At 46.8% G+C, this 18273-nt stretch overlaps 1 protein-coding gene across 5 annotated transcripts in view; it reads left to right on the top strand.

The window, feature by feature from the left end:
* The window catches only part of ryr3 (ryanodine receptor 3), a 109439-nt gene that overhangs the window by 53106 nt on the left and 38060 nt on the right, over positions 1-18273 (top strand). For all 5 annotated transcript variants that reach the window (XM_060041700.1, XM_060041699.1, XM_060041698.1 and 2 more), the window contains 14 exons: positions 371-597; positions 877-1089; positions 1452-2079; positions 2900-3100; positions 6440-6542; positions 6904-7038; positions 10275-10548; positions 10914-11028; positions 11948-12080; positions 13919-14022; positions 14396-14531; positions 15028-15214; positions 15906-16008; positions 16124-16244. In XM_060041700.1, the coding sequence (XP_059897683.1) occupies positions 371-597; positions 877-1089; positions 1452-2079; positions 2900-3100; positions 6440-6542; positions 6904-7038; positions 10275-10548; positions 10914-11028; positions 11948-12080; positions 13919-14022; positions 14396-14531; positions 15028-15214; positions 15906-16008; positions 16124-16244 (2680 nt within the window). The remainder of the gene's footprint in view (positions 1-370; positions 598-876; positions 1090-1451; positions 2080-2899; positions 3101-6439; positions 6543-6903; positions 7039-10274; positions 10549-10913; positions 11029-11947; positions 12081-13918; positions 14023-14395; positions 14532-15027; positions 15215-15905; positions 16009-16123; positions 16245-18273) is intronic.

The following is an 18273-nucleotide window of genomic DNA, read 5'->3' as shown; positions in this document are numbered from 1 at the left end:
CATCACACTCGCACTCTGACCTTCATCTGTGCACACGCACCATTGCCGATGCATCCGCCTCACTATTTTGTCAGAAGCATTGGTTGGATCTTGTGCAGTCAGTTTAGCAGGCAAGAAAGATTTGTTGTTACCATTCACGTTCATGCTACTTCCAAAAAGTAGCAAGAACGATTCCTAAAGGCAAAGAGGCACTGTTTGCACACCAGTTCACGCTAATAAGTCAAAACAATAATGTAAACACACTGTTCATATAATCTGTTTTCACATAGTATATCTATCTACATATGCGTCCCATTCTCAGCGCTTTTTTTCCTGTCTTTCATCTCCCTACTCTCCCCCAATGCCTCCCCCCCCGCCCCTCCCCCCGCAGGACGCCATGCCCTTGTCGTCGGCCATGTTCAAGAGCGAGCTGCGCAACCCGGTGCCCCAGTGCCCGCTGCGGCTGGACGTGCAGTCCATCGTGGCGGTGCTGTGGAGCCGCATGCCCAACATCTTCCTGACGGTGGAGACGGCGCGCGTCAGCGAGCGCCACGGCTGGGTGGTGCAGTGCCTGGAGCCCCTGCAGATGATGGCCGTGCACATCCCCGAGGAGAACAGGTCAGGGCCGTTCGGGGCGGGGTTGGGTCTGTTGTTCACCCAGATGTTCCCGTGTCCTGCGTCCGCGATGACGAGGACAGCCCCGAGGCTGACGTAAACTGAGCCAGTTTGTTGTTCGCGGAATCACGACTTTGATGGGATGAAAGGATAAAGACCAACCAAAGGGCCTTTTGTGTATGATTGGTAAATAGGGCGTTTTGGTTGACATCATTTAAAGCCTTGTTTATATCCCGTCTTTCCCGTCCCCTCCATTCTCCACCTCTCTCCTCGGCCCTCCAGGTGCATGGACATCTTGGAGCTGTCTGAGAACGAGGAGCTGAGGAAGTTCCACTACCACACGCTGAAGCTGTACTGCGCCCTCTGCGCCCTGGGCAACACCCGCGTGGCCCACGCCCTCTGCAGCCACCTGGACCAATCGCAGATCCTCTACACCATCGACAACCAATACCTCTCCGGCATGCTGAGGGAGGGCTTCTACAACTTCCTCATTAGGTGAAGCCCCGCCTTCGTGTCCTCGTTAGAGCGTAATGCGTCATCATTTTATATTATTTATTATCAAACCATCAAAATAATTAGTGTTCGTTGTCTGCCTACATTCATGTGTCATTGTTTACTTGTGCTTAAATATTAGAATCCACAAGCCAATGCATTGTAATGTGCTGCTGTATTTGAAATGTATTGATTAAAGGAATGGTTACTGATCGCATTAAAACATTTGTTTTAAAAAACCTGACTTTCATTAGTTCTGTCAATCTCGTTAATGAATAAAAGTCACTTCAAACTGTGTTGCAATCAACCACCGCTTGTGACCCACCCACCCCTCCCCCTCTCCCCTCCCCCCCACCCCCCGACAGCACCCACCTGGAGACGGCCAAGGAGGCGCGGCTGATGATGAACAACGAGTTCATCATCCCGGTGACGGACGAGACGCGCTCCATCAAGCTGTTCCCCGACGAGTCCAAGCGCCACTCCCTGCCCGGCGTGGGCCTCAGCACCTGCCTCAAGCCCCGGGTGCACTTCGACCCCGTGGGCATCATCAGCACCAAGCCCCGGCAGCAGCTGCTGCACAGCCCCCAGATCCCGCTGGGCACGCTGAAGGAGAAGGCCATCAGCATGCTGACGGAGGCCGTGCAGGGCGGCGGCACGCACATCCGCGACCCGGTGGGCGGCAGCGTGGAGTACCAGTTCGTGCCCATCCTCAAGCTGATCGGCACCCTGCTGGTCATGGGCGCCCTGACCAGCGACGAGGTGCGCGTCATCCTGCTGATGGTGGACCCCAACGTGTTCGGGGAGCAGCCGGAGGCGGCGGGCGGGGAGGGGGGCGAGGCCCCGGCGGGGGCCGTGGCGGCCGGCGCGGAGAAGGAGGAGGCCAGCAGCAACGAGGAGAAGGCGGTGGAGGCGGGCGAGGAGGAGGGCAAGGAGGGGAAGACGCTGATGAAGGGCCTGCTGGGGAAGACGCTGCCTGAGCCCGTCAAGCGGCAGGTGAGGGGCGGCGGTGGCATGCACACACACGCATCCATAGACACACACACACACACACACACACACACACACACACACACACACACACACACACACACACACACACACACACACCTACCTTAGTCTTTGCTATCAACTAAATGTAAACTTTGTCCATAAGTGAAGGCCCTGACGCAGCATTATAGTCGGTTATTCCGGGTATCACGTCTGTTCGTGTTCTCCTCCCAGCTCTCACCGCATGGGTTCCTGTTAAGGGGGCTCCTGGGATTAATAAACTGCTCTGTGCTACAATACCAAAATACCTCCACATTGAACGTTTTGCAAAGGACATAATCGTGCACACGCGCACTCCCTCCAGGACAGAAGCACACTATTTTCAACACGTCCATCTGTGGCAACTGCTGATGCTGTGGAAGTGTTTCACACTCCTTCAACTCATTCAGATAAGATGGTACTAAAGTGGTCTCTCAGGGGCCCCCGTGAGGGCCGTTAAGTTGAGCAAGGAGCGTACTGACTCAATCACCTCGTTCACACTTTTTCTGGTCCCACTTTACCGTATGTGCATTTATCAACCATTCATTGACTTAATGGTTGCATGGTTGGTAGTCACAGATAATTCAAAGTTAAATGATGGACTATTAATCATTACCTAATGCTTTTCATCTTAACTTTAAATTAAATTTTAGAATCGTATTAGGGTTAACACTAACCCTAACCCCTATGTTAATGCTATATTATAGGGCTTATTACTGCATGAACTCATGTTAGTTGATTGTTCATCAGTGGCCTCTCACAGTAGAGTCCCCCCTCCTCTCCCCAGATGTGTGAGCTGCTGCACTACTTCTGCGACTGCGAGCTGAAGCACCGCATCGAGGCCATCGTCTCCTTCTCCGACAGCTTCGTCTCCAAGCTGCAGTACAACCAGAAGTTCCGCTACAACGAGCTGATGCTGGCGTTCAACATGTCCGCCGCCATCACTGCCAAGAAGACCAGGGAGTTCCGCTCGCCCCCGCACGAACAGGTGACCTGGCAGCAAAAGATAAACAACCAGCATGATCCCTGTTATGTCCACCGTACATTGATTCAACAGTGTCCCGAAGATGTAGGCTTGTCGCAGGTACACCGTAGCATTAGAATTCAAAACTACATCCATTATAAGTCAATTCATGTTTTTTTCTTCATGATATTCAGGTCCATAACCTTGACTTAAAGCTAGGTCAGGCAATTGTAGAAAAAACAGCCAGGGGTAGAATTTGAAAGTGAAGGAATTCCCCGCCCTCCATTCAGGACTCCCTCCAAAGCCTTCCGCCAAAACACATGACTGGCTCACTAGCTCTGGCAATAGGTCTGCCCAGCGTTGTGGAAGACTCCGGTCATGCTCAATGAGGAGGGTAGAGTGTACGCAGAGTTCTGGGTAGAAAATTAGACAGACAGGGAGGTCGTTTAATCATTTCATTCAGGCCAAATGATTGGATTGGCTTATTGCAGGCCTGCGACAGCAACACATACCGGGTTGTTTTGTATTGTTTCTCACACCATTTGACTTGATTGCAGTCAGGGCGTGAAGAGAACTTGCTTCTGAAATAGATTGCCTACCCTATCTTTCAAGGACAATATCCTATCTTTAAAGGACAATACTGATATCTGGCCAATCAATGTAACATTCGTTATCAATATATTAGTCTAAGATAGTTTGTTGTATCGATTCTGCCAAATTAGTGTTTAGCGTGAGCATACTCTTAAACAATGCAATACAGAACTTTGGTCTTCTGGAATCAATGCATATTGCGTCAGTGCGGAGTTTGGCAATAAAAAAAGTGAATTGCCATTCAAGTACTTTACTATATTTTGTATCTCAAAGACAAAAGTGCTACGGCTTCTGTGAACCTTTAAAACAGACCCGATGCTCTTAGGCAGAATTGGCACAAGTCACTTTGACAAATTATATTGGTTGCGGATGTCTAAGTGAAGCCCGGAGAGATGCGTTTCACTTAGTGGTTTTGTAACCCAGACTAATATTGTCCTTTTAGAATGATGGTCAACAGGACCTCAAAACCTCCATATTTGTCAGATGTCTTAAATTGCAATATCACGCAACCTAAAGAAAGTCTCTATCACACATCGGTCCAACATGGAGTATTTGGAGGCACGTTCCCTGAGATTCATCCTGTCCCTGTTCTCATAATGCATCCATAATCAGTAACAGTGGTCAACAAAGACTGTAAAAGAGTCGCTTTTATTACAGCAAAGAATGCATCTGTTGCATTTTTTTTTGATCAGCCGTCAAATCTGCATCGTCTTCAGCAGCCACCACAGACTTCGTAATCCTCATCTTCACCGCATAAATGCCAGATGGTTTTAATAGTAACCTTCGTGAACCTGTGATTCACTTAGGGCTAATCCTCTTTGCCAAACACCCCTGCTGCATATATATCAGATGGAGGGCTATGATTTTACAAGGTTCTATAAATACGTGAAATAAAAAAGGTTTGGTTGCATCTGGGAGTTTTCTGACCTCCGACAAACTTTTGCATTTGGAATAAGACTCATTCCCGTGACTGTTTTCAAGGCTTTCGAGCTGTATGAACGGCCCATACTTAAAATAGAACAACAGATTTGCCATGTCTGAGGGGTTAACAACATAATCAGAAGTAAAGTACAATTGTCTGTTGTCCATCAAATGAATCTATTTTATGTCTTGGAGTATACTGAACTCGACTTGGTCATAGTTTACGGCTATGTTCCACCCTTGTTTAACTGCAAAATGATTTCTCAACGGGCACCAGAGAGCTGAGGGGCTAAAGTAAAACACTTTTACTGGTTAATGAAACGTGACCTGCCATTTAAAAATAAAAAAATGTCTTCTCCCAGGGGATAGTGTGCTGGCCCTGTGAACAGGCTCGCAATGTGAACAGGCTCGCACTGTGAACAGGCTCGCACTGTGAACAGGCTCGCAATGTGAACACACACCACACCACTAAATTCCCTTCCAGTTTTTAAATATACTTTAAGGTTTAGGTATTAATATATATCAGGATAGGATATAAGTAGGAATCTCCTGGTTTGCACGAATTCATTAACTTATGCAAATATAACTGTGGGTGACAATCAATACGTAACAGATTGAATCGTATTTTTATAGGAAAGAAAAAAGAGGCTGTGAACACGCGGAAGATGTGTGGAGAGTCAGTACAGCCCATAATTCAGTAGAAAAAGTTCAGAGTACTTTTTTTAATGAATATCTGTTGACAATTCTCAAACAGCAGTAGATGTATTTCCCTCTGCTGTATTGAAGGCCTGGATCATAACTATTATTTCTCATAGCATTGGCAGGGGACCTATGAGTTGTTTGGAAATCAACCAACAGCTGGACAAGCAGCCAAAATGTGTTCCCTTGGCAACAATAATAATGACTTTATAATTCGTGTATATGATATATGTTGGTTGTTACGGTTTTATAAAAATACTTTAAACTTTAATATATACCTCGTAAAAAATATATAGATTGCCTAATATGTCGTTGTACGACACAAGAGCAATGACTCAATAGCCAGAACTAACTCTTTGTTAAACTTCCCCCCTATTTTGCAGAGTTGCGTAGCTTCCTGTCTGAGCCAGGCCGTCTGGATCAGTACAGGCAGTTCACCCAAGTGCTGTGTCCTAGACCTTAGTTTCAAATAGAGGTCAGCAGCAGGTGTGAATGCACTTTATTCCAAACATGGTTCATAGTTCTTCCCATGATTTATTAAAAGGCCCGGGCCAGAAATAGAGCAGCGTATCTGCTGGAGAGGATTCTGCTGCATTCTGCTGCGCCAGCGAGGAAGGTCTCATATGTAGTCTTATTTTGAAGCTAGCTAGTTCTAAGAAGTAGCTAGAACTACTAGACTACCAGAAGTACTGAGTACTTCTTAAGTCTAGGAAACAGCACTTGAGTGAACTGCCTGTACTGATCCAGACAGCCTGTCTCAGACAGAAGCTAAATTAAATACGCAGCTCTGCAAGATAGAGGAGAAGTTAAATAAATAGGCAGTTCTTGCTACTGAGTCATTGCTCTTGTGTCGTACGATGACATATTAGAGAATATATATTTCTATGAAATATATTAAACCATGAAAACCAAATCATAGACATTCATTATAAAGTTGTTATGATTGTTGACTAGGGGACACATTTTGGCTGCTTGTCCAGCTACCGGCAAGGTCCCCTGACCCCTAGGAGAAATAAGAGTAATGTACCACGCCTGTAATACAGCAGAGAGAGGAAGAGAACATGGCCAGCAATTACATTCAGTCTAAGATTTTCCCTCCCTCCCTCCCTCCCTCCCCTCCTGCCCTCTGCCCTCCCCACCCATCTTCTGTAGATCAACATGCTGTTGAACTTCAGTGCGGGGGAGGACTGCCCCTGTCCCGAAGACATCCAGGGGGAGCTCAATCTGTTCCACAACGAGCTGCGGCTGCATTGTGGTACGGCGCCCCGCCCACAGCGCTGCACTGCCTGCTGGTTCACTGTAGCGCTCACACAGACTAGTTTCCACCTGAACAAACACAACGCACGAATCTACCAATGAGCAAATGAACTCGCAAAAAAAACGTACACAACAACATATTGGATAAATCCTTAATAGTGTAGTACATTTAACCCATTTAAGCTCTACTGTCTAGGCAATTATTATTGATGGAGATGGTGCACTGAACATTAGGAACCAAAGCAATTGCACATAGCATGTTTTCCTGCCATGCTCCCCCCGTCCGGTGAGCGCGCCCCCCCACCCCGGGCAGCGGTTAAGCCCCCCCCTGTGCCCCCTCTGTCCCCCCCCCCCCACAGGGATCCCCGTGGAGGAGGAGGAGGCCGAGAAGGACATGTCCATCAAGGGCCGGCTCCTGGCAATGGTCTACAAGATCAAGGGCCAGCCGCAGAAGACGGAGGAGGAGCCCACCGAGACGGAGCTCCCCCCCCCTAGTAAGTGCCCCCGTGTTCACATCTCGCACCGCGACCCCTCCAGACCCAACCCGCGGCGCCCCATACAGGGAGGGGGTTAGGGGGTGAAGAAGATAAGGGTGGCCTGGATTCTTAGACGATTTGAATCTTTCATAGAAAGACACTTAGTCAACGTAGGCTTGAATCATTGTGTCGTGTCTGAGAGTGGGGCATTCAACTGGGAGGATGGGATGCTGAATGAGTGACGCCACAGCAGTGCTTGGCTTCTAGGAGGTTACCCTGTGGTTTTTGAGTGGGGGTGGGGGATTGACAGAGATTTCTTTGTTCAATTCGCTGTTTTATGATTTTCTTTTAATAAATGTCCTCATTTTTTGTTTGATAACCCCTTTGTGTAAGGGCAGTGGCTCTATCTAATCATTTTCTCTTTGAATTAAGGCCCGTTCTAGACCGTTAGTCAAGGAGGTTACACAAAGTCGGGAAAAAATGAAGTTTGGCAGCATTCCGATAATATTTAAAGCACTCACGCTGGTGAAAACGATTCTCTCCCTCGCTACTCTAGTGCATTTTCTCAATTCTGCTCAAATAAACGGTGGCATTTGTTCTATACCCTGAAACGCATCAGTCCCAGGTCTTTAAAATCTTTAATCAATCAAATGCTTCTACATTGTCTTTAGCGATAGGGGTTTTGTCATGGTCGGATGTGAATGCTGTGCGTTATCACACAGAACAGATTTCGCCTTCTCCACAGAGATAAGCCATTGTTTGATTTTGAAAAGCATATCTTGTTGACACATTGCGTCAGTTTTGTTTCACCCTGGGTCTGATTTGCTCAAAGTACCATTCTAAGCAAACGGTCCGTTATTGGTCGTGCTTGCATGTCAATCCAGACCTCTTACCGACAAGAAGGCATGTCAGACACTGTTACCAACGCTGTGTCCCAAACCATGTGTATGGTATGGCTGACTTTCTGAGACTTATTTGTAATGGTCAACATAAGAATATATTACCACGAAAAAAACAGTACAAAAAAATTCTCGCTCGGATTTCATGAGAACCGTGTTATGGCAATCATAATTGGAAGCCTAACTGATCAAATTAACTTTGAATTATCTGTGACTGCCTTGCCAAAGGATGGCAAGGCACACAGTTGCAAATCGGTTTCTAACAACATTTATTCCCCCAAAGGATTCGTCACATTTGCATTCAGTAATTTAGCAGGGGCTTTAATCTAAGGCTTCTTAATATCCAATGAGGTTATCACGGCCGAATTCAAATTACGTAGCTGCATTCACTGCTGCAATTTGAATGTTGTTCTGTCAATTATTTTTTCTCTCTGTTGTCAGGCATATTGGCAATACAGCTGCAGCCAGAAGATAATTCAATTGCACATCCAGTATTTGATCCTGTGTTATTGCAGTCTGTATTATTCTAGCCTTTGTCGATGTTTTTCATTCGTCATGAATAATATACTAACTATATACTCTAGGATGCATTTTTCAAGTCTTGTGTGGGGATGTGTACTGAACCAAGCTCATTATTCTTCTCTTGACTCCATTACCCTCAGTCCAACACTGCAGGTTATCCTCGGCTTACTTTGAGTAATCTCTTTCAACGCAATGACTCTTAGATGTGACCGCCTTTCCTTATTGAGAACTAGCTCTACAAGTCCTAAGACGATTTGATCCAGTAACACTCGGGTTATCTCAGTGAGCGGAAAGCGTTCATTCTAACAGTTAACTTATCATTACGTATTTATCCCCCTATATCATTGCTATGATATGGTAAGGTCATGTACTTCTCATTAATGGTTATTGTCAAGTTAATAAAGCAAATCATTAACATCAGTAGAAAACATAATTCCAGAAAGCATTTTCTTCATAAAAAGTTTGAAAGATTCATCGTACTTTTCAGAGAAAACCCATTAGTTCTCCATCTCCAGGAACAAATATAAAAGCCCTGTTTGTGGGTCTGAAACCATGACGCATTTTGACTACTGATGCAGGTTCTGCATCTTAAAACTGTGATTGCAGTTTATATTTTATCTTTCCTGCCTTTATTTAGTTATTTCCCTCTACCTTCATCCGCTGAATCCCTCATCGTCCCCCTAATGACTGCTGTTTGCCTCGGAGCATGTTCAGGCCCCATGTGCTCCACAACTACTCCTTATCATGGAGTTTGCCCAGAAGAGCAATGGCTTGGAGAAGCGCCATCAGGTTTTTTTATTTATCCATCCATTTCCCTCCAGAGTAACTTACCACCATGCCTTTGGGAACACAATTTTTGTCATTTATATTTCTTTATCTATGAATCCATGAATGAATGTCTGAAACGATGGCTGCGTGATGTATGGGATCACACAAGAGACACCCTGGTTGGACTGGCGCTGCCGTCTACAGAGCGCCAGTTAGCCACACCTCACTTTGATTCAAAAGTGCTGTTGTTGCGTTCTGCATCCTCCTCCGATTGCTACTTCTAAGTCTTTCGTAGGAAATCATGGAGAGTGCGTTTGTGTGTTTGTGTGTGTGTGTGCGTATGTGTGTGTGTGTGTGTGTGCGCGCGTGTGAATTGATTTGTGTCAAGGATGAAATAGCATCCTGGCTACGGAGCCCTGACTCAGCTGACGGTAGATACAGTAGTCGCTGGGAGGTGGAATCCAGGAAGTCTGCTGCCACGTCCAAACAAACAGACGTTTGTCTTCTACGTCTTTATATCCTGACAGACACTCCTGTATTGCCGCCGGTGTGATTTCCCTTTTCTTCGTGCCATGCGCTCCGTTTAATTACTTTAGACATTAACATTCATATTATTCATGACCCCCATGTGCACCTCCAACAGAGCTTTGAGCGTGGCGACGTGACGCGTGACTTTGCATTCAAAGTTTTCGTTTTTAGTTGAGTTTTTTTATTTTTTTCTTTGCTTAAAGTGTTTTCCCTTCCGAGTTGAAGATAATCGGCTCGGTTCACGAAGAGTTCTAGTCGTGAGGCGTAATATTGGACAGGGCGATAATCCAGTTAGCTGACTTTCTTATCCCCCCTCTATTATGTTTGTTACATCATATAAGGATAACTTGTTAGTAACATAGTGACACAAGAACCCAGGTTGAGACAGTGACATCCATTTTAACTCTTGATTTACTAGCACCAGAACAATGGTACAGTTACCCTCAACAGGGGCCGTAGAGCGTCACGTCGATAACAATGCATACCGGTGACACCATCCATTGCCTTCATTGCCTCTCCCCTTGTCCCCCCCCACAGCCAACCTGAAGGAGCTCATCTCCCAGACCATCACCAGCTGGGCCCAGGAGTGCCACATCCAGGACCCCGAGCTGGTGCGCGTCATGTTCAGCCTGCTGCGGCGGCAGTACGACGGCATCGGCGAGCTGCTGCGCGCCATGCGCAAGAGCTACACCATCAGCGCCGCCTCGGTGCAGGACGCCATCAACCTGCTGGCCTCGCTGGGCCAGATCCGCTCGCTGCTGTCGGTGCGCATGGGCAAGGAGGAGGAGAGGCTGATGATCGACGGGCTGGGGTGAGCCTACGGGACGTGTGTGTGTGTCTGTGTGTGTGTGTCTGTGTGTGTGTGTCTGTGTCTGTGTGTGTGTGTGTGTGACAATGAAAAAAAAAAAAAATCTTTTTCCCACTGATTGTTTTAATCACATTCAGGTGCTTGGGTGTGTGAGTGATGTGTATATATTTCATATTGTGTAATTGGTTCTTTTGTTCATTATGTTGTTTATTATGTGCCCAAAAAAGCCACAAATGAGCTATCGGGCGGTAATCAATCCAAATCCAAAAAATAAATGAAAACTTACCTACTTTAGATCCCACTGTTGGTCTCAATGAAGGCTATTGCCGTGCTCATAATATAATTGGTGTTTGTGTGTGTGTTGCCAGTGACATCATGAACAACAAGGTGTTCTACCAGCACCCTAACCTGATGCGGGTGCTGGGCATGCACGAGACGGTCATGGAGGTCATGGTCAACGTGCTGGGAGGGGACAAGTCTCAGGTCAGACTCACTGTACTCTGCTGTGTCAAGGTCTCCCCCAGCCAGGCTGATCACCGAAGATCTGACACAAAAACCACACATGGCACTCAGAAAAAGACTCATTGCAAAACAACTGATCGTGATGCGTTTTACAATAAATTGTGTTATTCCCAAGCATTCTGTGTTTTCCGAGCGTGTGAATGACTGAGGGTGTGCTCGTAGAGCAGGGCATTAAAGGTAGAGCTGAAAGGTGAAACGGTCCGGTTCCCTATTTGGGGCGCGCTGGGAGCGAGAGCGCGGCGGTGATTGAGTGCCACTCCGGGTGCCAGTTGTGAATCGGATCTAAGAACAGAACAGTGGACCCTCGCAGGCAGAAAGAGAAGCAGACAGACAGACGGACATGTCTGTCGATAGGACAGACACATAGACAAACGGACACAATGACACATACAGTAGAGAGGAGGCAGCCAGATAAACACAGACGGGCAGGTAGCCAGGCGGTCAGGTAGCCAGGCAGTCAGGCAGACAGGTGGGCAGACGGACAGGCGGTCAGGGCGACAGGTCATCGTGGGTGGCAGCTCTGGGAATCTCATCATGTCGTCCCACCCTGGCCGTAAACCGCAGACCTGATTTACCGTCACTGGATACGTGCAGCTCACTTACAGCGGCCATATACAGTATCACCGGGGCAGCATATGGCAGAGTGCAAAGAACCGCTCACACTGTTTACCGGGATTACTTTGGCCTTTGACATCGTCAAAATGGCAAGTAATGTAAAAACAAAAATGTATTGTTACGGCACAAAGTAGGACAAGTATAATATAACAAATGTACAAAGAGAGGAAGAATAATTGACTGTTGTTTCTGTATCCATACAAATGTGTCCTTGCATGAAATTACACGATTACATTTAGATTATTTCCTTTTGTTCCTTCCACAGGAGATTGCCTTCCCCAAGATGGTGGCTAGCTGCTGTCGCTTCCTGTGCTACTTCTGCCGCATCAGCCGTCAGAACCAGAAGGCCATGTTCGACCACTTGAGCTACCTGCTGGAGAACAGCAGCGTGGGGCTGGGTAATACCGGACCAACCCAGTCACGCACCAACGCCAACACTGTACATTCAACACCATAGCAGGCAAAGCGATCATAGTGAGCCACTGATCATCAGAGAATGGTGTCCTAGTTTGTGGCCGTCATGATATAGGTTAGGTCATGTTATACATATCATAATAAACTGTCATGATATACATGTCATGATATGTATATCATGATATACATGTCATGATATGTATATCATGATCTACATATCATGATATACATGTCATGATAAACATATCATGATAAACATGTTATGATAAACATGTTATGATATACATATCATGACATGTTCAATCATGATATGTATATCATGATTAACATGTGATGATATACATATCATGATATACATATCAGGATATACATATCATGATATACATATGATATGTATATCATGAGATGTTAATCATGATATACATATGTCACACCCCGCCTCGGGTGAAGGTAATGTAACCTTAATACACCAGACTTTCAAACCCAAAGGATGGCAAGGCACACAGTTGCAAATCGGTTTCTAACAACATTTATTCCCCCAAAGTGTCAGATAAGTGCAAAACATACAGAGGAGGCCAACCCCCAAATATCTCAGTAGATATATAGCATCTCGTGGAGAGCTGAGCACCCTGCTCAACACAGACCACCTCTTCTGGCAACAGCATACAGCAGACTGTCGGAAGAACAGCAGCTCACCCTATTTATACCCCATGGCCCCTCCCACTAGACAGGCTCAATCAACAGGGGGATTATAATACTGTGGCATTTTGCATTTTTTAACTCATCAAAAATACAGCATGCATGTTAAAGTTCATTTCATCTTGTAGATCAGTGATTTTCACTAGTGCATTTCGGCTTGTCGCTCATTAATGTCCAATGTCAATGTCCAGTGTCCTCCTTTGACACAAGGGAAAATGGTTTGGCCCAAATTGGGCGAATCAGTGGCAGCAGGTGTTTCCCGACACCATATTTAAACACCTCAGCCCCACCCTGTCTCTTTTAGTCTGCAGTACAGAGCCATGGTGAGAGGGAGAGATTGTTTGTCAGTGTTTGTTGCTTGAATAAAGAGCTTGACTCTACTGTAAGCTTGAAGGTTTGCTGTTCATACACTATCCATCAATGCGCGCTATTGATAGGCAGTCAAACAGACAGTGACAGTGGTCAAACTGTCACAATATCCTGATAAACATGTCATGATAAGCATATCATGATATGCATATCAGTTCAACAGACACACAATTGGTCTGAAGTACTTTACTCTGTAATGTATTTGCGGTCTCTCCAACCCTCTGTGCCTCTGTTGAACTGTGATCGATGAAGGTTTGGTATTCCTGTGGAGAGAGCCTCCACATGAGAGCCCTAGTTCACCCAGACTGTCATGTAGTGAGGGAATCCTTTAGGCGGGCTGGGCAGGACTGATGAGTCATTGTTGTGTACAGACAAGTAAAGCAAAAGGCAGCTGCTGCCATTTCGAACGTCACCATGCTCATCATTATTGTTATGATCCACCAATATTATTGATATGTAATATTAAAAATGTCGGCTTATAATTTTTGACTGTTAAATTACCCATGTGTTGGGTCCAGTGCCAAGAGAGGAAAGGAAATGGTTTGACTTGAATGTATTTTCTTCTTTGTCATTTTGTACGTGTAACCATGGCAACAGTATAAAATAGTATTTCACATTCCAAAATATCCCATCAGGGTAGATGGGAAATACAATTAAATGTTTATATTAGCATAAAATGTCTTGTTTCACAATCCTTTTTGATGCCGCCCCCTCGCCCCTGCTGACTGAGTGTGTGTGGTGTGTGGCGTTGCAGCCTCGGAGGCCATGAGGGGCTCCACCCCCCTGGACGTGGCGGCCTCCTCCGTGATGGACAACAACGGGCTGGCCCTGGCGCTGGAGGAGCCCGACCTGGAGAAGGTGGGTGGACCCCGCCGCAGCCCGGCGGTCTGGGGGACACGCTGCTGACCTTTCTCTTAGAAAGTTTCACTCTGCACAACTTCACAAAATCGCCGAAACGTCAAGGTGTCATTTTGGAATGACTAAACCACTCAGGGGACCGTCGCCAACAAACCGTCCGTCCTCATAAAGGATGATGAATGGCATTTTCCGGTCGAGTAACAGAAGCTGGCTCAGCAGACGTGTCTGTTGCCGCTCCTGATTGTGTCAGTGGGAAGAGGGGGCCATTAAATTCCCATAAGTATTCAGTCCTTGCAAGCCAGTCTGACTGTGTGTGTGTGTGTGTGTGTGTGTGTGTGTGTGGGCGCGCGTGTGCGTGCGTGTGCGTGTCTAGGTGGTGATGTACCTGGCAGGCTGTGGTCTTCAGAGTTGCGCCATGCTTGTTGCCAAGGGTTACCCAGACCTGGGCTGGAACCCCATCGAGGGGGAGCGCTACCTGTCCTTCCTGCGCTTCGCCGTCTTCAGCAACGGTGAGCGAGGGAGAGCATGTTTCTGGTGAACAGGCTCCCCTGCCCTGCACTAACTACAATGGTGCTTTGTGGAAGCTCTGATCTAATAACAGCAAAAATAATAATGAAACACGTATTCATGTGTGTGTAGAATATGACTCGGATCTGGATTTAGAAAAGGATATGGAATCTGTTGTCAGTCTTTGATATTAAAATGATTCTTTAGATGACAGGTGCTCTTTGTATGATTTAGTACGCTAGCATCAAGTCCTGAGGTTGGAGATTGCAACCCGATTGAACGTAATGATACCTTTACCAACATGAAAATTATAATAAGCAAGCACACCTACATACTCTGACTCCCTGACGCAAAGTTGTTCCAGCACGACAAATGATTTAGGACCAATTCTTACACACCGGCGTTCATTGCCTGTGCGTGTGCTCGGGTGAGCGTGAGTGTGCTCCGGTCCAGCCCTGATCACGGTGTCCCCGTGTCCCTCCCCCTTCCCCCCTCCAGGCGAGAGCGTGGAGGAGAACTCCAACGTGGTGGTGAAGCTGCTGATCCGCCGGCCCGAGTGCTTCGGGCCCGCCCTGAGGGGCGAGGGGGGCCAGGGTCTGCTGGCCGCCATGCAGGAGGCCATCGCCATCTCCGAGGACCCCGCCCTGGACCTGCCCAGCGGCGAGGCCGCGGACGTCCCGGCTGGGTGAGCAGGGCGCTGGGACGGGCACGGCATGGGGCAACATACCAACAGTTCAGACGTTTCTGTTGTGCGATCGCCCCCGAAAACGTTAAACCAAAACAAGGAGTTCACTGCGTTGCCGTTCTTGAAGCCAAGGAAAAAAAATCACTGCATCTTTTTTTTGTGTTGCGAAACAACAACAAAACATCTACAACCAGACTCACATTGACGGCAATTTATATATATAAAAAAAAAAAAAACTTGGTTGCTTCGTAAGAAAAGCAGCAGAAAAAGGGTTAGGCACAGCGCAAAAACAGAGAGGGAAATGGTTCGTTATCAAAGGCAACGATGAAGATACAGCCGCTCCCACCCCCTTACCCCCCCAAGCTGATAAAGCATGATTAGGCCCAAGCTTTCACAATAAAGGAATTTGTTGCATCAATGCTGCATACAAGATGCCAAAATGGCATAAAACTATAAAAGAGGAGGATATAAAATAATATAACAATTTACGACATTCATGTTGCCTTTTAAAGGAGAGAGGCATCTGTTTAATGATGTGAGCATTGTTCCTGAATGCTGGCCTAGACAACATGTGTCTTTTGCCAAGTGATAAAGAAGAATTGAAGACATCTGCTCAACACTTAATACTGGAGAGTGCCTCGGGCGTCGTGCTTCAGGCTGTGAACACCCCGTCTCTCACCTTGTGTCTCAGGCCTGGAGAGGAGGAAGGCGAGGTCATCCACATGGGCAACGCCATCATGTCCTTCTACTCTGCGCTGATCGACCTGCTGGGACGCTGCGCCCCGGAGCAGCATGTGAGTGTCCCGGGGAGGGATGGGGTTAGGTGGACGCCGCAGGCCGGGGGAAGAGCCATTGCCTCAGACGCACGTCAACCTAGTGGATCTCACCGTGTCTCTCGCTCTCTGACAGCTCATCAACAAGGGGAAGGGGGAGGCCCTGCGCATCCGCGCCATCCTGCGCTCCCTGGTCCCCACCAGCGACCTGGTGGGCATCATCAGCATCCCCCTCAAGATGCCCATCGTCAACAAAGGTAAGACCCCCTCCCCCGTCACCCCGAATAGAATGGAGGTAAAATGAACATACAAAGGCAAAAGTTTGCCAACATTTCCAAACCATTTTTCGTTTGCTTTGAGTTCAGTGGGAACGTTGGCAAACACAAACGGTCTGAAGAGGTAGATGTCGGAGATCAGTCACGGCTTACTTCCACAGGCCTGTCTAAATCCTCCATTCTACTGTAGTCCTATCGTCCGAAAGTGCGACCTGAATGTTAAATGGTCCTAGGTCGGTACAGCTTCGGTTACACAGCCTTCTATTCCCCTTGCATCGTTAAAAATCGAACAAACAAAAAAAATCAAATTGAAAAGTTCGAAGAAAAGATGTTCACCTGGAACTTTTTTCTCGGTTTGCCGAATTTGAAGGAACCACTGGTGACCAACACCACACGTCCCTGTCAGAGACCCCAGTCCCTGGACTACAGCTGGTACGCTTGGTTGAATCTCTACAGCATCTGTGGGAGATGGAGAGATGGATACTTTATTCATCCCAAAGGAAATCATTTTTTAGTAGAAGACAACAAGAAAGAAGATGAGGTGAACTAAGCAGGGGACACACTGTTCATAGCGGCCGTCCGAAAATGCTATGCTACACAATACAGCCTCATACGTGTGTATTCTCATTATTTGCAAGCTTTTCACCAATAAGAACCGGGGAAGCCGAACATGTCAATCACTAGCCGAGGGATTTTATCTATTCGCCACCGGTGGGCCGATGTGGTTTGGATAATGCGGTTGGATAGTTGTGAGAAGGGCCTTCTGTAAGTTGGAGACTGGACATGGTTTGGTTCCATCCAGCTTATGAAGGATTAACAGTAAGAAGTCCGACATGGTGGATGTAGGCACAGCAGGCGGTTGGGTGGCGAGGTCACATCAGTCCTCTGTCAACGGTGTTGATGGGCCAGCCTCCAATCACCGGGTCAAATATTAAAATCATGGCACCGCCGGCCTCTGCTGACAACGAGGTAAATCATCGGCAGGCAAAAAATAAACATCATCACGTCCTGAAAATAAATCCCCGTGATCCATCAAGGCCGCGCGATCCGAAGCTCCACACCATAATTATTTAATACTCGCTGAACCCTGGAGCGACGCCAGCTTCCCCTAAATCACAGTGACCGACTGACTGAGAAACACAACAGCAGCCAAAGTCTGTACCGCTTCTCCGTCCTGCACTTTATCTTGAAAGCAGCCAGTTCAGTCATCTCCGTGGCCTCTCTTCCGCCCCGCGAGAGGGTTTGTCCTGGGGAGCCACCCTGAAGGACGCTTGCAGAGAACCCGGTTAAGCCGTCTGGATCCAATTTTCTCCCTTGACAAATGACACCGAGGAAATGAAAGACTCTCTCCTCTGGGTGAACTCAGGGAGATGGGTTCATGTAATACGTCTCCCACCGCTTGGGTAATTCTAGGAGGTTCTGAAGGCGGTCACTTTTATTTATTCGCTTTTATGGACTTAATATGTCATAAGTTATTCGTGAAAATCATTGGATTCAGATATAGGTTATGGAGTGGCTAGGGGGATTGGCCCCTGGCCAGAAGATTCCGAGTGTTATCCGCAATGTCCTCAGTCTACCTGTAGGCAGCCTTGACCAAACCCACCTAACCCGTACATGTGGAAATAAATGTCTGCTCAGTGAATACTTAATCGTAGTATATTAATGATTCTGTGTACTTTGTTCAAACTGGTGGTTGGGACAATTTTGTTTTTATTATTTTATTTTCCACAAATGTAGGAGTATAATTTTTGAATGATTATCTCAGAAATGAAGGTGCTCTATGTAATATGGCTATTAGTGAATGAAATACACAGTGATGATATATGTTCTGGTCGACCGGATCATTTCTGACCAATCAGGTAAGCTGTTCCCCTATTTGTTTTCGGGAATCCATCCTCTGACAATAACAGTGGCATGAAAACAAGACTTGGTTTCAATGATGGAGGAACATAGGGAGGGCACAATTATTTGTGTTGTAACTTTCAATATATTTCTCTATTTTGCTATCTCT

This window comes from Gadus macrocephalus, chromosome 21, assembly GCF_031168955.1.
Source record: "Gadus macrocephalus chromosome 21, ASM3116895v1".
NCBI classification, from domain to species: domain Eukaryota; kingdom Metazoa; phylum Chordata; class Actinopteri; order Gadiformes; family Gadidae; genus Gadus; species Gadus macrocephalus.
Note: the sequence above shows the minus strand (reverse complement) of the source record. Positions and strands in the feature narration are given on the sequence as shown.